Raw genomic sequence first — 22973 nt, forward strand, 5'->3', positions numbered from 1 at the left:
AGAGACTAGTGAAGAGAGGTAATCCCTCAAACATACGATTGTCGCACTTGGTGTCAGCTGTGGGCTTACTGTAGAGGAATCCAACTAGACACCCCGAGGTGTTTGATAGTCTCACTGAGTACTTTGCAGATTTGTCAAGATTGAAAAAACTATTGGGTGTACATAGAATATGCTATCAAGCAAGATCAGAGACACAGAACTTCTTCGCTCCTAATCCCGTTCTTCTATCTTTGTGAAAAAGGTATGCAGGATATTGCCAGCTACTGGTTCGTAATATGAGAAGACGCCCATGTTTCTAATAGTCTTATCAGACGAATATTATTAACCATACTTAATCCACGCAACTCATCCGTTTTGTCCAGTAAACTCATGGAGTCCGTACATAAGCAGTTTATGCTTTCGATTTGAAATGTGTGAGCATCCCCGTCCTTATCAGAGTGGACAGGTAACCTACCTACACAGGGTTCTATGAGCTGGTAGATCCCGTCTCTTCTACGTTTTTTCCTTGTTCTTGACATTCCACAAGTGCAGCGGTCAGTAGGTAATCGGTGTCTGTCGGTACGACACGCTCCGAGAGTCGCATCCACCATTCACGGGAATCAGAGGGTTAACTTCATTGGTCGGGGTCTAGAATTCCTGTCCTTTTTTGGATAGTCTCGTTACTGATACAGTCGTGTGAACTGCTTCAGGATGGTGAAAAGAAGGTTCCAATACCGCACTTTACCAATTTCAGGTTGGGATTTCACTGTTTCAAGGAGTGACAAATCAGTCTTCAGTAATAACGATAGTAGGTAGGTGAACCTGTGTTAATCCTGACAGATTGCTCTCCAGTGAAGGTTCAGCTTCTTTTAAAGAATGTTCGCTGATGGGGCTGGTACAACTTGTTCTGGTAAGGCCATCCAGTCTTTGACCACAAGATGAGAGAAATGAGACGCCACTTTAAGTTGATTGGATCGTGGCTTGTGAACGTTTTAGTTATGGCCTCGGAGATTATCAGTGCTGCAGGGAGCAATAAGATAAGACATATTAACACCCAAATCATAATTAAAGATATGAAATGCCAGTATAAGGTCACCTCGCGTCCTTCGATACACGGAGGGAAAAGGTTTAGGCGTTTTAAACGCCCATCGTAAGTGAGTTTAGAAAGACCCTTCACTAATTTCGTTCCCACATGCTGGACACGCTCAATTGAGTTAGTATCCTTTATCAGACATGGGCTAGCTGCTTGGATACAGCACCCTAAGTTTGGTGTTGCGGAGGTGGGATATAAAATTGGAAACATCTCGATCTATTCTTAAGGACTAAGGATAACCATCTATGATTTACCGATTCCTTTTTTTCCTAATACCGTTAATATACCTAGGTTCCTGCCTGGAGGTGCTGGTGACCCACTGACACTAGACACGGAAGCCCGTTAGGCGAAAGCTTCTTCTATTTCGTCCACAACCATTTGAACCATTTGAAAGCATTTGAATGCTCTGCGAAGTGACCATAACGCACGATAACCTTTGGAAGAAGCTGCATTGCAATGCGTAGTTATTTTCAAGTCATGACTTGTTATTACTTCCAAGTCTTTTTATTTTTGAACGCATGGAAGAGATGTACCATCAATGGTATAATGATAAGTATTACCGTGTCCGATGTGCATGAACAATCTTGGCCTAGGATTAACTTGAGGATACGACTGGTATTCTAGTTTGACAACTAGCGACCAGTAGCACCTTCTATATTCGAAACTTCTTCCATCAAATAGAAATCAGAAGTCAGACGAGCAGAGGTAGGAAAGATATATTTGATATGTTACCAATATATCGAGAGGCGTTTGTTCTTAGCTAGCTATTGAAACGTAGGAGCTGTGTCCCACGCCTAGTCGAAACGTGATCTTGTACGGATGCATGACCGAAAGCCTTCAGTTAAACAAGTCCACTTAAACAACGTGGTCAGCATCCAATGTCGAACACTTAGAGAGCTATTGATTTCGGGGAATTATTTACAGCTACAAACTTCTAAGCCCAACCACGAGCTCACCTAACTCATTCGTCTAAGTCAGCTTGGAGATTAAAATGAACCGCCCCACTTCTTATTGTTCTCCAGATTTGGACATCGTCTGCAAACAATATTGCCGGCGACTTAAGCAATAGCGGTAATTGATTAACATAGAAAAGGAAAAATAGAGGGCCTTATATGGTGCTTTGGAGGACACCACTTTTGACCGGCTTCCATTCGGATAGCGTTCCAATTGACCCTCAGTCTCTGTCTGTGGTCATATAAGAAGCTTCCTATCCATTCCTATATAGCACCTGTTATTCCAAAGTTCGAGAGCTTCGGCATAAGACCTAAGTGTGAAACCTTGTCAAATGCTTTGCTAAAATCTATGAATATCACATCGACAGACAGGCCGTTATCTAGGTCTGAAGTCCAATCCTCTTCCGCAATAAGAATGTCAGTCAAGCATCAACGCTTGTTACGAAACTTATGTTGCTCGGGAGTTAACAGATTGTACGAATCTATGTGACTTGGTAACTTAACCCAAATGAATGAAACTTCTGGCTAAAGTACTTGACGTCAATGAATGGTTTTGAGAAGTAGCGAAGTTTACTATTATGCACTTATAGCAGGAGTTAATATGGGTTTTCCCTGATGGCTAGCGTCTGATTTGTTAAAGTCACTTTTAAGGGCGGGGTATACGGTCCTGGCGGGTTTTTGTTGTCTATGCCGATGGCCTATTCTCCTGGGGACAAAATATTCGCTAAAGTTAAGGGTCATCCTCACTGGCCATCTCGAGTAAGAAACAAGCTTTGTTTCTCATTCGCTAGATTAACCTTCTTCCGGAGGATGTTCCAATTCCAAAGGGGAAATATCCAATTTTCTTTTATGGGACTCACGAAGTGTATGTTTGCTGCATATTATATATTTTTTAACAATAATTTTCAGTTATTTCTTAGCTCCTAAAGATATATTTCCCTATGAAAAGTTCAAACATAAGTACGGGGTGCCTCGTAACAAGGCTGTTTTTCAGGCTGGGTTACGAGAAATCGAAGAAAATCCAGATGTCTTACTGTATAAAAAGGTGAGCTAAGTGTCAAAGCAACATTGTGTTTCTACGCATCAGTACAAACCTGTCCCTGGATACCTCTCTGCTGTGCTAACCTACATGTTTGTGACAATGGTTTCCTCAGGTGTCCTGGCAGCTGTTATTTTCGTCCTCGCTAGGCTGTTTGCTATTTTGTTTAAATCTGACGGTTTATTGTGCTAAGACAGTTGCAATGGTGCAATAAAAATAAGCATAGGCTGCGGATACTATATTCGTAGGCTCCTGCCGAAACTGCTGGCATGAGTAAGATAACACGTTTAGAACAAATTTACTGTCAACTGACTATAGACTTTTCTATCGAATTGTCAACGAACGAAATTCGTTACCTCATCACGTAATTGAAGCCCCATCCGCTAATGCATTCGAGACGAAGTTGGATCAACTGAGAGACTGCCATCGCCAGGATTAACACAGGCCTCCCGGTCTAATGTCTTTTCCAAGCCAAAAGTGAAAGCAAACGACCAGCAGTCAATGGGTAAAACTTACAATCTTACAAAAGAATCTTACTAAGCATTTCACACGTCTAGTGTCAGAATACGCCCAATTGGTTGCCAGCTAAATAGATATTTCGGTGCCTAACCACCAAGTTGATTAGACATGAACGAATCTGTTTGATCTTGCGAGTATAAAGACACCGTTGTCCGGGTAAATACTGACCACACTGTGAGCTAAATTAATAGAGTTCTACCAATAGCCACCAAAACTTACATAGCGAGTTAAGCACCCAGGTATGGTCGTCATACATTTCGGTCTTACTTCCAGAATAATGAAGTAAAACCGACGATTTGAGTATCTCTTTTATGATTTCTACCCAACTGACGAATATTTGTTGCTGCGTCCACATAACTTTTTCATGTCAAGTTATCACTTACTACCACACGATTCCCTTTACTGGGTTTCTAAAAGTGATATAACCAAACTTTACCAAATACGACCTAGGATAGGAACCTGTTTATATCTTCCTGTTGTTTTCTCTTCTGCCTTTAGTAAATATGTGTGTTTAAAGTGACCAAAATGAGTTTTCATTTTATCACTATCTTATAGTTCTTTTTTTCGTTTATATAACATGACCTCTTATTTTACGCATTTTTCTCCATGTGGTGCTTTTTTTCCTTACAAAGCACCTTTATTTAACTAAATAAAAACATGAGGTTGTGCTCTGACAGTAGCTTGTTTTTAGGTGACACTCTAGTAAGAAAACATCTGCGTTCATTATTTCAGGTTTTTATGTATCACGGCTGGACAAAATGAAACGTTCAGAAATCATTGTAGGCAAATCAATAGAGTGCGTTCACATTCAAAATATAGTTCAGCTAACTACATTCGGAGTGAAGCAGACGATTTGGGTTAAATGTAGTAGACGCAGAAGTCCGTATTTAGAAAGTGTAAAATTTAAGGCTATTACTAACAAACAGGCGTATCTGCTCATGTCACGTCCGGAAATATCTGTAACCCTAGTTATTTCTCTAAGTCTTTATTTTCGTAGCATTTTTTTTATTTCATAACCGACGTACCCATCTCTAAACCTTGGCAGGATCCAGAAGCGGAAACATTTTTGGCTCAGTTTTACTCATTTAAACGTGGATGTAAAGATACTGGTCAAAATTCCGTTCTGGTTTCCCCTACAACGGAAATACAAAGTCAAAAGCGATCAAAGTCAACCTCGGCTGAAAGTAAGTCCTGATATTTTTATTAACTTAAGGTTTTCACCTACCACTTCAAACTTTGCGTTAAGTAGAACAGATTATGATTAAGCATTAGGTCATCGACGTAGGGATTGGCTCGAAAATGTTTAAAGACATAATCATAGTGAAAAGATTAACAAGATGAGAAACAAAATAGGGAAAATATCAACTTCAGTGAAAAGCTTAGCACAAAAAATATCTTTCAGAAGGAACTTATAAGGTCCGAGAATGAAGCAAGAAATGACAGTTATCAAGATTTACGTGAAGATAAAGTTTGAATACAACTGCACCAATGCTTTTGATTTCGAGTTATGCCATTCAAAGTCTCTGACGATGTTCACACCTTCACATTGCTCATACCAATCAGTCCATTCACTTTATGGATTGATGCCATATTTTAATCTTCCTATCTCTAAGTTTTCCATAACTTTTATCCGAACAACTACTGGACAATGGAGAATATGATAACCGAGGATGCATAACACATGCTTGAGTCAATGAATGTTTATAATATGCATAAATCCTTTTACCATTTCCACTTACAACCAAACACCGGGCTTCAAACACAGGGTCAAATGCTAGAAACCTAAAAATTTTCATGTTTTATAGTCGCAAAGAAGCTGAAAGGGAAATATTGCGCCATCCACACTGACATTAGGATGGACACATCGCCTACTCCACAGATGACACAAGTTGGTGAAAGTAGAATGAGTATTTTGTGGAGATTTTGTCAGAACGATTAATGCTAATCTGGGCCGTCGTTATCTTAGTTTAGCTTTAAAAGGTCGGGTTTGTAGACGTCATTGGCAGTAGTTTTGCCATATACCTGTTGGATATGTGTTACGAATGTTATCCTAGCAACTTCCACATCGTGGACTATTTACCGACTCGGACTGGGTGGAAAAAGTGGATGTGGTCAGCTAATGACATTCCACTATGGTATGGAGGAAGGTTGCTTAGGACTTGCCTCTGTGGATTTATCACATGATATGGATCCTAATCAAAATGCAGCTTACTTTGTCATTGTCATTATCAGACGACGATGACGATTTTGCCGTAGTTTTCTCTTATACTCCGCGTGAATGTGAGGTGCTCCCCTAACTAAGACGTCTTCTCACTCTGTATTTTAGACTGAAATGTGTCCTCCTTTGCTTGTTCTTTATTTAATGTACTTTCCCTCTCTTTACCTTCACACTCCTTTATTTGTATGGTATTTATTTATTTATTTATTTGAACACAAACATTGGTACACAGAAGCACCACATATTGATGCGCCACACTTCGTCATTCGATTTGTGTGAGGCCTGGAATACTGCCCGGACGCCCAGACCGAAGCAGGTGATTTTCTTAAGGACACTCCCCAAGTCTATGACCTAGAGGTCTAATCCAAAGGCAATGAAGCGACTTTAGGAGATGCAGTCCCATGGTAGCCGATGACCTACAGTAATTCTCTTGCTATTTGTTCCTTCAGGATCTTGGAGCCCATGTGCACCATTCGTTTAGAGTCAGGGTTTTCCAACTCCCTTAGGTAAATCCTCCATATCTATCAACTCTAAAAAGCGCCGGAAATTCGCTTTTCGTCCTCTCAGTTTCGTAAACAAAACCCCCACCGCGAGAAAGCAGCGAGTTGGACTTCCCTGTCAGTGGTTTTATACGTCTGGCTATGTGAGAGCATTTAGAGAGTGAACTCTCCCTACCCTCGGTCGTACCAGCGCATCCGGAAGCATCTGTTTGGTACAAAATTATTTCATTTCCTAGTTTTACCGGGGTCTGTGTTGAATAAAACAAACGATCCATCGGGACTTCCAGGTTAATTTTAGCGGCTGTCGCTCTTTTCCCTTAAACTACAATCGATGCATATAAATCACGAAGCTCACGGGCTATGTAGAAGACTTCGTTCTGTAGGCATGTATTTAGGTAGGAAATAAATCCCTGAACATTTAAATGATCCTGTTATCTCTATAATTATATCTACAACAGAATTAAAAAGTTACATAGATAATTTAGCTGACACCGACTTTATCATCCCTTCAAATTATTACCCATCACTAATTATTTGTTTGTCTTTTGGTGACAAAGCGTCACACATATCGATCAACAAAACCAAATACAGCTTTCATGTCAGGAGATACGACCACCGTCATGAGTGGGTATGTAACACCGTACTTTTATTGGGTATGCGTTCCAAGTCTTAAAGGTTCGAAACTTGTTCTATACACCCATTATCAGGTCTGAAACTACTTGGAACTTTCTTGGTTCGACGTTCATATATATCTAGACAGGCGTCAGGTTGTTATAGGGGTTAGTATCATATTAAGGCAATCACTTAAAGCTCTTTTGTAAATTATTGCCAAAGAGCGATTCCGGTTGATTAAAAGAGGGATGTTTTCATTTTAGGAGTTTATCAGCTACTTGCAAGGTAAAACGATTGTAATAATAAGTACTGTCTTGGGGCCGCTGACTGATATCACGCGCCAAGTCACCAATCGGAATCCCAACTCTAATTTAGTCTATTTCGCGTTTGTCATTTTATTGACAGTCTTACTTACGCCTGTTGCTCCTCGTAGAGGAGCATGGGCCGCCCACCATCATTCTCCATCCAACTATCCTGAACAATCCACCAGTTGTTCTCAGTTACTATTCATCCTTTTCATTTTTACTTCCAATTCCTGACGCAATGTGTTCCTTGGTCTTCCTCTCCTCATTTTCCCTTCGGGATCCCAAGTTGGGGCTTGTCTCGTAATGCGTTTTGATGATTTCCGTAATGTATGTCCTATCCACCTCCACCGTGTTTTCTTAATTTCTTCCTCAGCCGGAAGCTGTTTCTGATGGTGTTTGGCCAACAGACATTCAATATCTTGTGTAGACATTCATTTATAAATACTTTTACGTGTTCGATGATGATTGTAGTAGTTCTCCAAGTTTCAGCTCCGTACAGTAGGACTGTCTTGACGTTCGTATTGAAGATCCTGACTTTGATGTTGGCTTGGAGACAGTTGTTTTGAGTCCCATATGTTCTTCGATTGTAAAAATGCTTCTCTTGTTTTGCCAATCCTTGCCTTACGTTTGCATCAGATCATCACTGTTCATCGACGATGCTGACCAGGTACTTGAAATTTTTCACATCTCCAAGAGCTTCTCCATCAAGTGTGATTGAGTTGGTGTTCTCCGTGTTGTATTTGAGGATCTTAATTTTTCCCTTGTGTATGTTGAGGCCTACTGATTCAGAGGCTGGTGCTTCACTAGTTGTGACCTGCATTTGTTCGTGTTTATGGGATAGAAGAGTTAAGTCAGCGTCCTGCCCGCCTGTTCCCCTGCTCCTGAATCTCGGTGATTGGCTTGTCTTCGTCTTTGACTGACCGCTCCGGTTAACTATATATCCCTGCTAGTTTTCTCGCTGTATTATATAGTTGTCTCATATTTGCGTGCAAATTTTTCCACTGTTATCGCTAGTTTTTCTACGTATTTCTGCCTGTCAGCCTGTTCCTCGATTTTCTCTTGTTTGGCTGTTGTTATTTGTCGTTTTCTTGTTCTTCCCTTGTTGAATTTTGCCAAGGTTTTCGATAGAGATCCATTCCTTATGGAGATGCTTCTTGCGACCCAGAACCTCCTGACACGTTGATGTTAGTGCTTCTTTGATCCCTTTCCAGTTGTCTTCCATCGTAGTTTCTTCTTTCAGTAGATCGTGTAAGGCTTGGAACCTGTTGTTGAGGGTTATCTTGAAGTCGTTGAGTTTGTTAGTGTGTCGAAGGAAGGCTTTATTGAGTCCTTGCAATGCTGTCCGTCCAGTCGTCTAATGCTTCTTTCAATTCATTTTCACCTTGGCCACAACCAGGTGATGATGTGAAGCTATGTCAGCTCCTCTCTTGGTTCTCACGTCTTTCATTGACCTTGTGAATTTTTGAGTGATGTAAATATGATCTATCTGGCTTCCCGCGGTGTGATCTGGTGAGATTCATGTAGCTTTGTGCACGAGTTTGTGTGAGAATATTGTGCCGCCTATAACCAATTTTTTGAATGCACATAGATTTGCGAATCTTTCTCCATTTTCGTTTCTTCTTCCCAGTCCGTGTCGTCCTATGATATATTGATACCCGGTGTTGTCCATTCCGACTTCGGCGCTTAGGTTTCGTATGAAGATGTTCAGGTCGTTTCCTGAGCACTTCGCTATGATCAGTTGCAGCCTCTCGTAAAATTGATCTTTATCGTCGTCATAGCTACTATTGGTGGGTGGATAACATTCATGATAATTCCCTCGTTCTTTATTTTGAAGGCTGCCTTGATGATCCTGGATCCATAAGATTCTCATCCTGTGTGTTTTCCAGGCTTCTCTGGAGAATATCAGTGCAACCTTTTGTGTGTGCGCGTGTGTGGAGCATTTTCTTCTTCATGACCAGAATACAACAGCGTCTGTCCCGAATCTAATCTTTTCTGTTTACCTTGGATTTAGTGGGTTTCACTTATTCCGAGAACCGTCAAGTTGTATCGCCTCATTTATGTGGCTATTTGACTGATCCTCTCAGTCTCTCACATTGTCCAGACATTCCATGCACCTATGGTTGTTGGAAGGGAAATCGGTCTTGTGACTTCCAAAGAATCTTGGCTTTCATTATGAGGCATAATAATTCTTCTGAATGAAGATCCTTCAACTCGGAAGGCAGAGTTTAAATGGTTTGATTTGTTTAATCTGGTTGGCGTTATTTTAGCAAGATTGTTTTCTACGGGATGGCGTTGCCGACGACATGCCCAACCCTCCTCATTTACCCGGGCTCGGGACCGACTGTAACCCTGGTAAGGCTACGGGCAGAGTTATCGACAACCTTGTGTCTCGAAATTGACGAGTTCACACCCATCGAGCACCACTGACCGTGAATCGACGTCTATTTTCTTACATGCCCCTTATTCACATACTTATCTCTATGCCTTACCTTTAGTACAGAAGTAGCAATCAGCCTCTCGTTTTCACGCCAAAGGCCCCCAGATTGTATTTCCCATTTGGAAGGACCCCAATTGTCATTAGTTGGTTGCTTTTTGATATACTATGTTTTGACATTTCCCGAGGACATTTTTCTGCTGTATATATGCGGCTGAGCTGTGTGCTTGTTGTTGTTCGTGCTTCTGGTTTCTTCTGGAACATACTTTCTCTCCGAACCTGGACTTCTTCCTCCAGTTAGCAGGGTTGGGACTCATCAGAATAGTCAGATTATTTAGTAATTGTGTCTCTGAATCTTCGTTCCGTTCGCAGATGAGGTGAACTCGTAGTCTCTTCAAACATAGCAATTTCGCGACGAGGCTGGTGCGAACATGGATTCTTCAAAAATGAAATTATTGTTGGAACAGCAACTGAAACTTATCCGCATGTTAGCAGAAACGAAAATTACGCCTATCACACAACCGAGCACATCTAATTTTACTACTGCACCGTCAGTCGACGGCATCGCAAGCAGTATCGCTGAATTTCATTACGATTCCGATGCCAATGTTACTTTTGATGTGTGGTTCTGGCACCATAAGAAATTATTTACAGTTGTCCTTATAAACAACATCGTTGCAGAAAGTGTAAATCCGTTAGTCACAAAAATTTTGTTAAAAGAGGAAACCGAACCGGTCCAGTAGTAATAAAAAGCCTGTTTCCGTATTCTGAACAACCGGGAGCTTAAGGTAAATGGAACATATATACACAGTAATCTAGTTACTCAGTAATTGTACAATGAGAGTATTATTAATAATTCGTAAAATCAGTTCCGACTACGATATTCGTTCTGTTATAAAAAGAGCGTTATGTACCCAAATTTTAACGACATCGACTTATCAGCTCAATAGCGGTTAGTGTACGAAGATTGCTTATGCTACGCCAATCATTGGCGATGCTGTTGTCTACCGCTAATTAGTGACAATATTAGCTTTGACAGAAATCCAGCAACTAATTTCACCCTACTGACTTCCCAGGCGCTCTAATTTTTCACATATTATTTTGCTATACAAATACCTTATTGGTTTGTATGAACTCGTTATGATTCGTCATTGATATAAAGTCATTTAGTTTTTTATAGCATTGCTGAGGTTTCTCTGAGTTTCATCAAATTCAAACATTTCCCTTTCGTTTACGAAATATTTTACTCATACAAAACTTTCAATTTCACTTTTTATGATACAACCATGGGCCTTTTTAATTGTTGCGTTTTAGCGGAACATGGAAGACCAGCCAAACGACCACATACAGAATCTCGCAAAAGCAGTGGTTCAGTTAACCATCATTCCTATAGTGCACAAAGGGATAAAAGAAGTAGTGCAATGTAAGGACTTTTTGTTTATTTTTGCGAATTTTACAAAAGAAATTAAGTTAGTTTTGTATTTTCAAGTGCATTGTTCTTTTATTCCAGAAAATGTGTGAAAAAATCGCCAAATACAACCAATAGCCCTGTAAAATCATCCATTTCGTCTGCTGATGTAGTCGAGTCAGACGGTTTTGTTCCTGTAGACTCTCAACGTGTTTCAGCTCTTCGTCTACGTATTCGTAAACATTCCTCTGTTTTTATGTCCCCTGATTCCGTTTCTCCATCCTCCCCATCTACAACTGGGTCAACTGCTACATTAGAAGCACGTCACGTAAGTAGTGGAAGCAGTCCTCCAGTCTCAGTATTTTTATTATTCATTCTATGTAATCTTTTTTCTCACTGTATGTCCTGGATACTATCGGTCCTACCGATATCTATTTCACACTTCTGAAATAAACTGTCACAAGTTCTGTTCTCGATTGTACATGGTGAGGGTTAAGTTCATCGTAACTTTCTTCCTCAAGTCCAGATTTAGCAGTACATACATGAGATAACCACCAAGTTATTTATAGATAGTGAGAAAAATGAGTTCAACGGGACATAAGGCTTAATACTAATAACCTAATTTACTGTTTAGAATATTACTTATGGCTGTCATGCGCATATAATCATAAAGACAGTGTAGATATTTTATTACCAGTATCTTTCTTGGATGCCTTACTTTGTCACACTGATAAGCTGTCATAACAAAGATCTCATTTAGACTGTTTTCCACGATCACATTACCTCAACGTGGTTACATTAAGTGAGTGGAAGCTTCAGTCTAATCAGATCACCTTTTCTCAACCGATTTAAACCGATGAACATTTGTGACAAGTCCTACGTTGATTACAATGACTGATCTTGAGTGCTGTTAGAAGTATGGGGGTGGTTATCACTTCCCGGTTACCCACACCGTGGAAGAGTTCTTTTAGAGGTACCTGAAGAGGAAATCGGATTAGAAGCGGTCTTAGTGACCTGAGAGCGTGACCGCAGTGCCCAAGGGACAACTGCTTGAGGTCGGTCACATATGACCTTTTTGTGAGTAATTTTTATGTTGGCTCCGTACTTGTTGAGACCTTACCGCCGGAGACGGATATTTGTGGGATAAGGCGAGGTGTGTATTTTCAGGGTCGACCTTTTCTAACCCTACCCCTCCTTGTGAGAAGGCAGCATCGCTGTTATGCTGGTTGTCTGAAGAAAACACCTTACTGTCGTCACACCTCTGTACAGTCAGCAGTACAACTTCGCCTTCGGACCTTGTGTTTGCTGCTTTTAGTCTTATTGTCCTTCAGCCAACCTGCCTGGCATGGTAGGACGTTGAGGAATGATTGTTCCAGCCAGTATAACTCGATTGGTTCATCACGATAGGCGAGCCCGATCACCATGTCAAGGTAGCAGCAACTACTATGAATTCGGTGTTCACCTTGCTGTGCTAATGAGGTATGGCAACTTGGACCGCTGCACATATGTTCCTGGTCCTACGCTGTAGCTGACTGACTGATAATGACTGACCTCTATTCGTCAGCGCAGAATTTCGAAGATACCGTTAAAGTGTAGTTCGACTGTGAATCCAATCTTTCCACTACATCATCAGACCAGCTGTTACTGAAAGGTTCTTGTTTGGATAACTTGTTTATTCTTAAACTTGATGGAACTAGTATATTAATTCAGAACTTTGTATTGATTCTTACTCATGACAAGCCAAATTTTCGTGACCATATTTTAACATTTATTCCGTTACTTGTGTTTTCAGGCTTATCCAATAAATAGTGTTAGCGTGTTACAGCTTTTTCATACATATTTTACTCTTATGGTGAGTCTGTGACTCTATGATTATCAAAATATGTACTGTTGTAATGTAGTAGTTTCCAACCAACTGCTCGTTATAATAATACCAGTTCCCTACATAATTATTTTTAGTGTTGAGTCTGTTAATATCTCGAACAATTCATCGTTTTTTAAATTTTAACTCAGGGTTTTGAGCAGTCACATACATCGTCAAACGATCCATTGAAAATTATTATACGCCAAAACACGGCTATATCTCCACTTGTTTCCATTGAGGAGAAAACAAAATCAAGGCCTATAGTTTCAGTGACACCTACGCGTAGTACAGCTAGTGAGAATCACACAAATCAATCTGATACTCATCGCACACGTTCTACAGCGGTTGTCACTCCCCTTCTTCGAAATGTCCTTCCGGAACTCAGTGATGATTCTTCTGATTCTGTTGTTTCTACGAATGATGCAAATCTAAAGACAAATAATACTGATAATAAAGAAAAACAATCTATTCTGGAAGAAGAAGCAGCTAAAAATAACCAAGATTCTAACCGAGATACCTATCGAACTGATAGTATTCGCCTAAGAAGAAGATCTGCGAAACAAGGACGTTATTCCACTGAATTCATTATTTTCACCAATGTTAAAAACTCTCGAAAGAGAAGCCCTAGTGTCAGTCCTAAATTATCATCCCGTAGCTGGGAAAAGAGTCCAGTAAGATTTATAGCAATTCGTTTCCTACATTTTCATATACTTGGTAAATGTATTGTATTATAATAGTATTATGATTCAATATGGTCAGGTTCAAACGGGATGTAGATCACGGTGTGAACTTGAATGCAGCTTATATAATTTTATTTGGTGACATTAAACAGTGCCTAAGGTAGAAGAATCAAAAGTTGTGATAAAGACATCGGGTGTCATCTACTTTGTTGATAGTTTTCCGATCAGGCACCCTCAATCTAACCCCAATCCGAGTGGGATATTGTCGTTTAAAAGACACTCATCAGACTAAAAATATGAACCTAATTCTTTTTATCTACAAAGGATCATTTGGGATAACATCTCATCCTCGTCGCTTTTTGTCACTTTTTCATGTCACCTACTTCAATAGAACAATAGTATGTCGCACAGTTGTTCACGAGTTCAATTAAATTTGAGTTCACTCCATTATTGTTTCACGGAACAAACATCTGTCCATAATTCCGATCATGATTAATAACATTTAAAAAAAATTTAGGTAGTTTAATACACCTTTTAATGGAGACTTGTGCATTTGTTGCTGTAATCTGTTTGTTCACCAACATGTGTGTACATACCACACTGCATTTATTTCCATTTCTTCTACATGTTTTGTCGTGTATTCGTACTGTTAAATAATTTTGGAAAGTTTTTGTTTAGCCCTTTACTGTTTGATTCATTTAAAATTTAATGAATTCACCTACTGGAGACTCTGGTTGACATGACTCAGAATCGATCACAATGGCGCAGGTGTATACACTCTTTATCTTCCATTAAACCTTGAGATTAAAATTGCTTCATATCTGTCTTTCTTCCTGTACTATATTTTTATATACAACCTTTCTTTTATATATTACCACCACTAAATTAATTACTTCTATGATTTTGGTGCTCATCTTGTTGTGCTAAGGAGGTGTGGCAACTTGGACCGATGCATATATGTGCCTGGTCCTACGTTGTAGCTGACTGATTGACGAATTTACTTACATTTATAATCTTTGACGTACTGTTTTTATACTGATACAAATCATGTGATTATTGTTTTAATTTGTTCAATCAATTAACTAAAACCCTGTGAATGATGTTATTTCTGTCGCCTGTTGTAATAATAAGTGAGGATAACAGGTTATACTCATACATTTCATAAATTTCCCAATTTTCATTTGATAATTTATCCAAAGTCATTCAAACTTGGCTCATCTTCTTGATAAGTAACAACCAGCTTTTATGCATTAGACAAACAGGATTTGTGCGTTTTGATTCGTAAGTGTTATATTATAACTTACTAAAGCAATTTCATCAATGTTCTCGGAATGATGGTAATATGACGGAACACCTATTTCATTGAGCAGCTAAAATCAACTCGTTGCCAGTTTGCATCAATAAGTCATTCTTGTGAGTGGTTATCACTCCATAGTATCGTATCATTCCGTTTCATCTATCGACTGGTTATTTATTTATTTATTTATCCATCTCCGAACTTTCTTCACTAGGAATCATGAAATCTCTCACCATAACATTTACAACGGGAATAAGATTATTGTTCTCACTAACTTGCTTAATAATTGGGAAAATTGTGCACCAATTGTCTGTTTGTATCGTTACTTTATTTTCTAACCAAAAATTCTATAAATAAGTTTGTCATTATTGTTACTACCATTATGCATTTGTTTTAACACAGATGGAGTTGACTTCCAAATCTGTTGGTGTTAGAACTCCATCAGTTGTTAGGTGAGTTTTCTATTGAAAGAAAGCTATACATTTCCATTGTCGTTTACATTCATTTCATTTGTGTAGTACCTTACTTTAGTTTCTGTGTATATTTTTTTTGAACGCATACATTTTTTCGAATGGAATTTTTGCTTATATTCATATTAATATATTAGTGAATAGGTTGTATTACAAAAATTCATATCCGTGTTGTCTTGTGCACTATCTAAGATAAAAATATATATGAACTATCATAATTTTGAGATGGTGGAGAAGATTTGTAGCTCAGGTAGATGATTTTGATGGAGTTTTATTCTCTGAGCTGGATGGTTTGGTCGTGGAGCTCCACAGAACTATCATAATATATTTACGAAAACTATATGTTGTCTCTTCCGATTACCAGTAAAGTTAAAGTACACCTTGATTTGAAGATTTTTTTGTGTGTAGTAAGTTATTGTGGTTTAAGTCAACTGACCATAAAGTCAGCTTTGAATTATATTGTTTGTATGATAAACTAATATATTCCAACAGAACTAGGTATAACATAGATCGAATTTGTTATCTATTGATTGAAAGCTATAAATGCTTTAACTATCAAGTTATTACTATGTCTTGTCTTTTCAAATGATAGAAACTCGCGTTGAAAGTCAATTCACTTAATAATAAATCATCTTTTTACCTATGTTAATTTATTACACTGATGTGATAACTTTGGTCTTAGTGAGTACTATTGTAGTGAACGTAAACTGAGGTGGGGAAAACCATACACTAAATACATTATTTACACATCTTCCTTCAGTTGTCCTTCACATCATGATCCTTCCAATTCTATTATTGTTCCAATTGTTCTCTGTTCCCCTTCCTCTTCTCTTCAATTCAGTCTTATGCTGACAGGGATTCCACTTCCGATTGCTGCTACATACTACTTATATCTGTCAGTATAGGTTGTGTGCACTGCACTATGTGTTAATCACTCCACTTAACGTTAAAACTGAAGTTCAATAGGTTAGCATTTATTGCAATTGGAAATTATTCAAAGATAGAATCTTATTCTTTAAATGATGTGTAAAGTGTTAGTATGACCAACCATGAAGAAAGTAACAGATACACAATAAGAAATGTCAGGTCCATGTTTCCCTTTAATAAATCATTCAAATAAAGAAATATATACATATTTGTGATGAATTTAACAAGAATCATCTAGTCTACTTGTTAATTACAAAATGTGTACATAAGAAATTAGATTATTTGGTAAGTAGTAATTAGACCACATTCTTAAGTTCCCCTTACAGTTTAAATTTTCCGAATTCAGGTAAGTATTTTTTATTCCCTGGAACATCCTATGCTTCGTATTGTAGATCCTGTTCTTATTTTTTGAAAATACTTCTAATTTGTTTTATAGTTAACCAGTTAGTGTAACGTCTTAATATCTTTAACAAAATATTTTAATTGACTTTATTATGTAATAATCCTGCATACAACTGTTTCTATATTTCAAATATTTCTTCTAAGCAATTAATTTCGATGGAAATTCAAGTGTACCAAATATACTCATATGCCCTGGTACGGCAGAGTGTGGGGAGAGTCAGCTCTCCTTCTTAAAATGCTCTCGCATGGTCAGGGGTATACAACCACTGACAGGGAAGTCGTACTCACTGCCTTCTCAAGGCGGGGTGTTGCTTACGAAAATAAAAGGACGAAAAGCGAATGCCTGGCGCTTTAACCGGGTTGGTGGACACGGAAAGTTCACCTAGAGGAGTTGGAAAACCCTGACTCCAAACCTTTGGTGCACATGGATCCCAGTATCCTGAAGGAACAAATGGCGTAAGAACCAACCGTTGGTCACCGACTACTATGGGACTGCATCTCCCAAAGTTGCTTCACTGCCTTGTTGGTTCGACTTTTAGAAAACAATCTGCTTCGATCTGGGCACCCGGGTAGTATCCCAGCCCTCACACAAATCGAATGACTTATGTGGTGCATATCTATTTGGTGCCCCCTTGTACCAATGTTTATGTGTTTAAATAAATAAATGAATAAAAAGATGGTGATTCAATAGGTGTCTAAAATATCATACATATACATTCAGTCTATTGAATTACCAATGAAATAAATTGTCAAGTCTGTTTTATTTACTATGAAGAAAAGTTTTAAACTGACAATTAAAACTGTCCTATTTCCGCTTTCTATCTGTATTTTCAGTAAACTAACTTCAAGTGAAGTCTAAAAGTTATTATCTTGACGTCAATCTTTCTAGTTTACCCCTACTTTTTTTCTTGATTACTTTTTTGATTTAGTTCCAATTCTACCGTTGTTGTCCAGTCAAATACCATGTCTACTTTCAGCGACCGAAACATAAAAGACAAAGAACAACAGTTAAAAGATTTGGACGCTGAAGAACGCCTACTGCTGATCGATCGTTCCATAAAGTCAAGTTTAATTCAAGGTCACGAGGATATTGCCACATGTGTTGATAGGCTTGAGTTTCTTGACAAGATGACTATCTCTTTACCAATAATGGCTAGATGTTGGACAGTTGTAGAAACAATAAGAAAAGTAAGTGATTATATATTAAATCTTTTAGCAAACCATTGCTTTCGATTCAGTTTTTCTGTTCGAAATTTAAGTGTAATGGATCAGTCTTTGTATATTTCATCTCGACATTTTTTCAACCTTGTTTGCCATATAGTATAGTATAGAAAAACCTTCCTATTTTTTATACCGTGAACTTTATATCAGTCCAATGGTTTATGACTTCACCTATCATTTTTAAAGTTATTTTAAAAATATATATATTGAAGATTAGCGTAGTAAACATTATGTAGATTCACTCATTATTTACTGGCCATATTGATTTGCCAGTTCATCGTTACTACAAAGTCACATTTGTATGGTATCCAATAATTCAACTATGTATATCTACATAGCTTAAGTGGTTAGCGTAATAGTAGGCGGACGAACACTAATAATGCTTTTTCGTATCGAGTAACCGCTTTCCTAACATTTTTATTAAGTTGCAACTAAATATTAAACAGATTAACGGGTTTTCCTAATTGACCCTACTTATCTACATGCGACGATAATAACAGTCGATGTAATGAAGGTCAAACTTGCCTGAAATCTTGGATAATACGTATGAACATTTATATTTTGTAACTATGATAGAGAGCTTTCTATAAAACCCGAATTTCATTTTAATTGTAGTTTGTGAAAGTGTTTGTAAGAATTTCGAACAGACGATACTGTGTATCTCTCGATCCTTACATGTCATCTTACCCCGCTATTCTGTTCCACAACATGATAGGAATGACTTAATGGAGCACCTTGACTGATGCCCGATTAATTTGCTGTAGTTGATAAATCTGATGCCATTAAGTCTGTATTTTTAATGGTAATGGTAACCTGGTGCTTAAAGCATTCGACTTACAATCACTAATTCCCAGGTTTTTACCCTCCTCCACTTAATTAAGCTTGAACAACCATGGGGTATCATTACCCTTCATACTTAGAATGTGCCTCATACCCAAGTACACCTATTGTATAAGCTAATTAAATTAATTTTGATTACAAAATATCACTATTTTAATTTGACTTTTAGTGCCGTCGATATAAACGTTCTTTAGAAGTAAAAATTGCTGCTCAAAAAGTATTTAATAAATTTCTCCAACTTTATGCTACTGCTGATAAAAATGAGGTAAGTTTTGTTTATTTATTTAAATAGTGTGAAGTGCATTTGTCATTATAGACATATTCGTCGCTAGCTTACTTTCCGTTAAATGTGCTACGTTTGTGCGTATTAGTTTAGCCACCAAGTAAATCTCAGTTGAAAATAGGAACAACTTGCTTTTTTATTAGTTAAAACGTAGCTGGTGGTTAGAAGTAATTGACAGAAATACCTAGATTCGAGTTTTTTGTTCTAGTTCATGCTCGTCAGTAGGGTGTATGTACTCGTGTGACTCTCACCTGCTCCATCCGATATCGTAGTCAAAATAAATATGTTTTGAAGTGCTGTTAAGGTGTTGAAAAAATATACTATTGGATATTAGCATCAGTTACATTTATAGTTGGGTTGTTTTTTAGGCTCTCAATGCATAAGACAGATTATTCTTGAAAACTTTGTTTTATGCTTAAACTTGACTTTCTACCTAAAATAAGAATTTGCAGACAGTTCATTCTGCTCCCCGTTACGTTAAAAAGTTTTTATTATTTATGAACTTTCCCAATACCTGACAGTGATCATCTTAGGTTTTTTTACTCATCACTCGGTTCTCATTGCTTCACATTATTTCCGGCTACATATACTCAGTCAAATAATACACTGGTTGTCTCCAACCACAATTAAAATATGAGAACTTTTTTTGTTCAAGTCTTGTATAGCTTTGATGATATAATCATCAAGGTTGGATGATTATTGAATTTTTAACAGTTACTAATGTCTTCGTATAAATTATGGTGTTTTTTGGTGTATACTGATAACTATACAAAGTGTGTTTTCAGTGTATTTATGCTAAATGTTCTTTATATGCTATATATACAATCCTTTTTATATCTCAGTCGACATATCTTTCTTTTTTTCACTGTTTAGTTGGATCTTGCCCATGCTGAGTTGATTAAGCATCAACAGCGTCATATAAAGAAACATTTTCCTGGCTTTAATAAAGGTGATTCTTTAGAAGAAACTGCATCAATGTCAGCCAATTCTATTCCCCCATACATGGGACCTAAATCCATGGCTGATTTATTCCAACTGACAATGCGCTCTACAAAAAGTGAGGTACCAGATGTTAAAAAAACTTGTCATGAAGCAGGAAAAAGTAATTCTGAAATTTTACAATCTCCATCTTCTGTTGATATAACACCTAATACATCCCAAGCTTTAGAACGATTTGAATTATCGACTGTTAATATGGATACACTTACCTGTGTTGCAGTTAAGTCTCCTACTCAACATGTTGTTACCACAGTTTGTGAGTCAGAATCTCATTCATCACTGCATTCACCTTTAAAAGTAGGTTATCAAACTGATGTCTCTGTCCAGGATATACCTCTCCCTGAAGAAACCCCCACTCAGTTTATTTCACCGAAGGAAACAACCATGAATTCAACTGATTTAATTGCCATAGGTAAAGACATTTGTGAGATGCCAACTGAAGAGGAGGATGTTGAAGAAGAATTCGAACTTCTAGATGTATATGAAGAACCAGAAGAACCAGACGATGCTGCTATAATCCAACAATCTGATTGTAAATTTCCCATACCTCAGTTCTCTGAGCCGGATAACTTTGTTAAGACCAAAAGTATATCTCTATCTACTACACCTGAACAAGCTGGTTTTACAGTGACTCCTATGTCAGACATCAATTGTGGTTCATCAGCGACGTATATGGGTGCATATCATTCTCATCCTGTTATTACAAATAAGTCGCTATATCCATATCCTATTTTCCCAAATTTACAGATGCAAAATCCCTACAGAAATCATGGTAATTTATTAACCGACTATTCTTCACCATCTCATTCACATCTTCGCCAAAATGTTGACGCAACTCCACCTCAGTCTTCCTCACGCGCTTATATACCACATTCTCTTCATCCTTCAGAAGATCCTCCTCCACCTTATAGGCCATATATTCCAAGTCGCTGTGACCGTGAACAAACTCAAGAATTAATGACTTCACTTGAATCATCTACAAAACTACCAAAAGAATTGTCTCAATCTAGTAATATCACAAATAACGGAACTATCCAAGAACTCACTTCAACGACCAAGCAATCAAATCTCAATCCCGATCGCCGCAAAGTTTGTAGTGCATCTAATAAAAACAATATTTCTCGGGAAATTCGAACTCCGCCTCATCGAGGTCGTAGTCCACACGCCCTTCCACATCCACTAGAGCACTATCAACGTTATCTTAATTCTGCTCTTAGCTCTGAAGATGAAACAAGTAAAAATAATACGTCTAAACAATTCACTGACAGACCTCTTCTATCGCATGACACTTTACCGAATGATCAGTCATCTGTTAATGATTCTAAGACCGATAAAGTTAAAACTCATATTTCTCCTGTTAATGATAATCTTCACAATGAAATGCCCTTTGTTAGTCCATCTGCTGAAGATCTTGATACTCGTATTGCACGGTTGTATGATTTAGCCATGCGCAAAAATAACATAACAACATCAAATACTTCTGTAGATACATCTAATGAAAATAAATCACAAAAGCCCACTGGCAATCCAATTACTTCTCCCCCTCCTCCTCCACCACCACTTCCTACGTCTCAACGTATACTATTCACACATAGACCGCAAAATCCAATTCATTCGAATGTATCTAAATCTCTGACTCCTTTATCGTCTTCACAACAGGAACTGCGACTGTCATCTCACAAGATTAATTCCAACAACAGGAATCTTGAAAACAACACTGGACATCGAGGACCTATCGATCGCAGCAATCAAATTAGTTCTAGCTCTTTACATGAACAGATTCGGTATTTACCATCTGGTTCTCATCCTCCCGGCCCTGATAATATTGTGATTAATTCTTACATTTCATCTGAGCAACAAACTAGAAATATCCCTATTTCTGAATCTGCTCTTGGATTTTCTGGTATTAGCTCAGATTCTATACACCCAGCAACCTGCTCATATCCAAGACGACCTTTAAATAACCAACCACAAAGTGCTCGTCATTATCCTATGAATCCGAGACATAATTACCAAACACCACCAACAGCACATCCTCATTTTCAACATTCTAATTCAAATCGTATGAAGTTGAATAATGATCCATTACACTCCGGTCGGCGTCATTCAAATAGAGATGATGATCGAGATATTTATTCAATGCTTGGTGTTTGAATAAAACATTAGTATCTTTTTAGTTTTTGCTTTTAGCTTGTTAAATTGATCCCTTTGTTGAACTTTACTTATAAATACTTAGATTGATTCATTATAAAATGAATAAAAAATTTATATTTTATTCTGGATGTTCAAGATCTAACTCTTGAACTCCTTTCTTTCTTTCTCTCTCTCTCTCTCTCCCAATAACGCGTATATTTTGTTTCCTTTTATTTAAATATCAGCAAATCATGTAAATATTTTCATAATTCTGTTCTATTTTATCATTTCACCTTTTTTGGTACAATGTGCCAATAGACCTTATCTCAACTTGTACATTTTTTTCGAATGATCATTAAAAGAACAATCCAGATTTATCAATGATATACGTTGTGTGTGTAAGTTCATCACTTTCATCTTCTCTTGGGTGTGTCAAAAGGATTTTCATTAGCATTTTGTTTTTTTTTCAGTAAAAAGAACAACAACTTCTAGACTGACACAAATATGATAACCTGTTTGTTTGTGTGTTCAATTAATTGATAACAAAAAGAATACATGATCACTTTTATATATTGATTTATATTCATACCAGCTGATAGTTGATCAGTCAATCAGTCACAACGTAGAACTTCATACGTACGTACATCAGTTCGAGTTGCCATACCACATTAACACAGAGATGCAGTTGTCGATTCAAATCCCATAGTGGTAGAAGTAGGAAGAGTATAAACATTATGTGAAAGATTAGGGTTTGAAGATGCTATTGAAGGAGTATCATTCAGTGAAACAAATTTGAA

General features: G+C 37.8%; 1 protein-coding gene across 1 annotated transcript; it reads left to right on the forward strand.

The window, feature by feature from the left end:
• Positions 1-2712: 2712 nt before the first annotated feature.
• Positions 2713-22197, forward strand: Smp_125050 (hepatoma derived growth factor, putative; the record flags this gene model as incomplete). Its single annotated transcript, XM_018790593.1, is given in 13 exon segments — positions 2713-2784; positions 2817-2890; positions 2935-3070; positions 4629-4767; positions 10967-11075; positions 11163-11388; positions 13074-13595; positions 15304-15353; positions 17630-17888; positions 18931-19026; positions 19918-21799; positions 21823-21860; positions 21865-22197. Coding segments are annotated over 13 exon segments (3936 nt in total).
• Positions 22198-22973: the final 776 nt, after the last annotated feature.

This window comes from Schistosoma mansoni (assembly GCF_000237925.1).
Source record: "Schistosoma mansoni, WGS project CABG00000000 data, supercontig 0049, strain Puerto Rico, whole genome shotgun sequence".
NCBI lineage: Eukaryota > Metazoa > Platyhelminthes > Trematoda > Strigeidida > Schistosomatidae > Schistosoma > Schistosoma mansoni.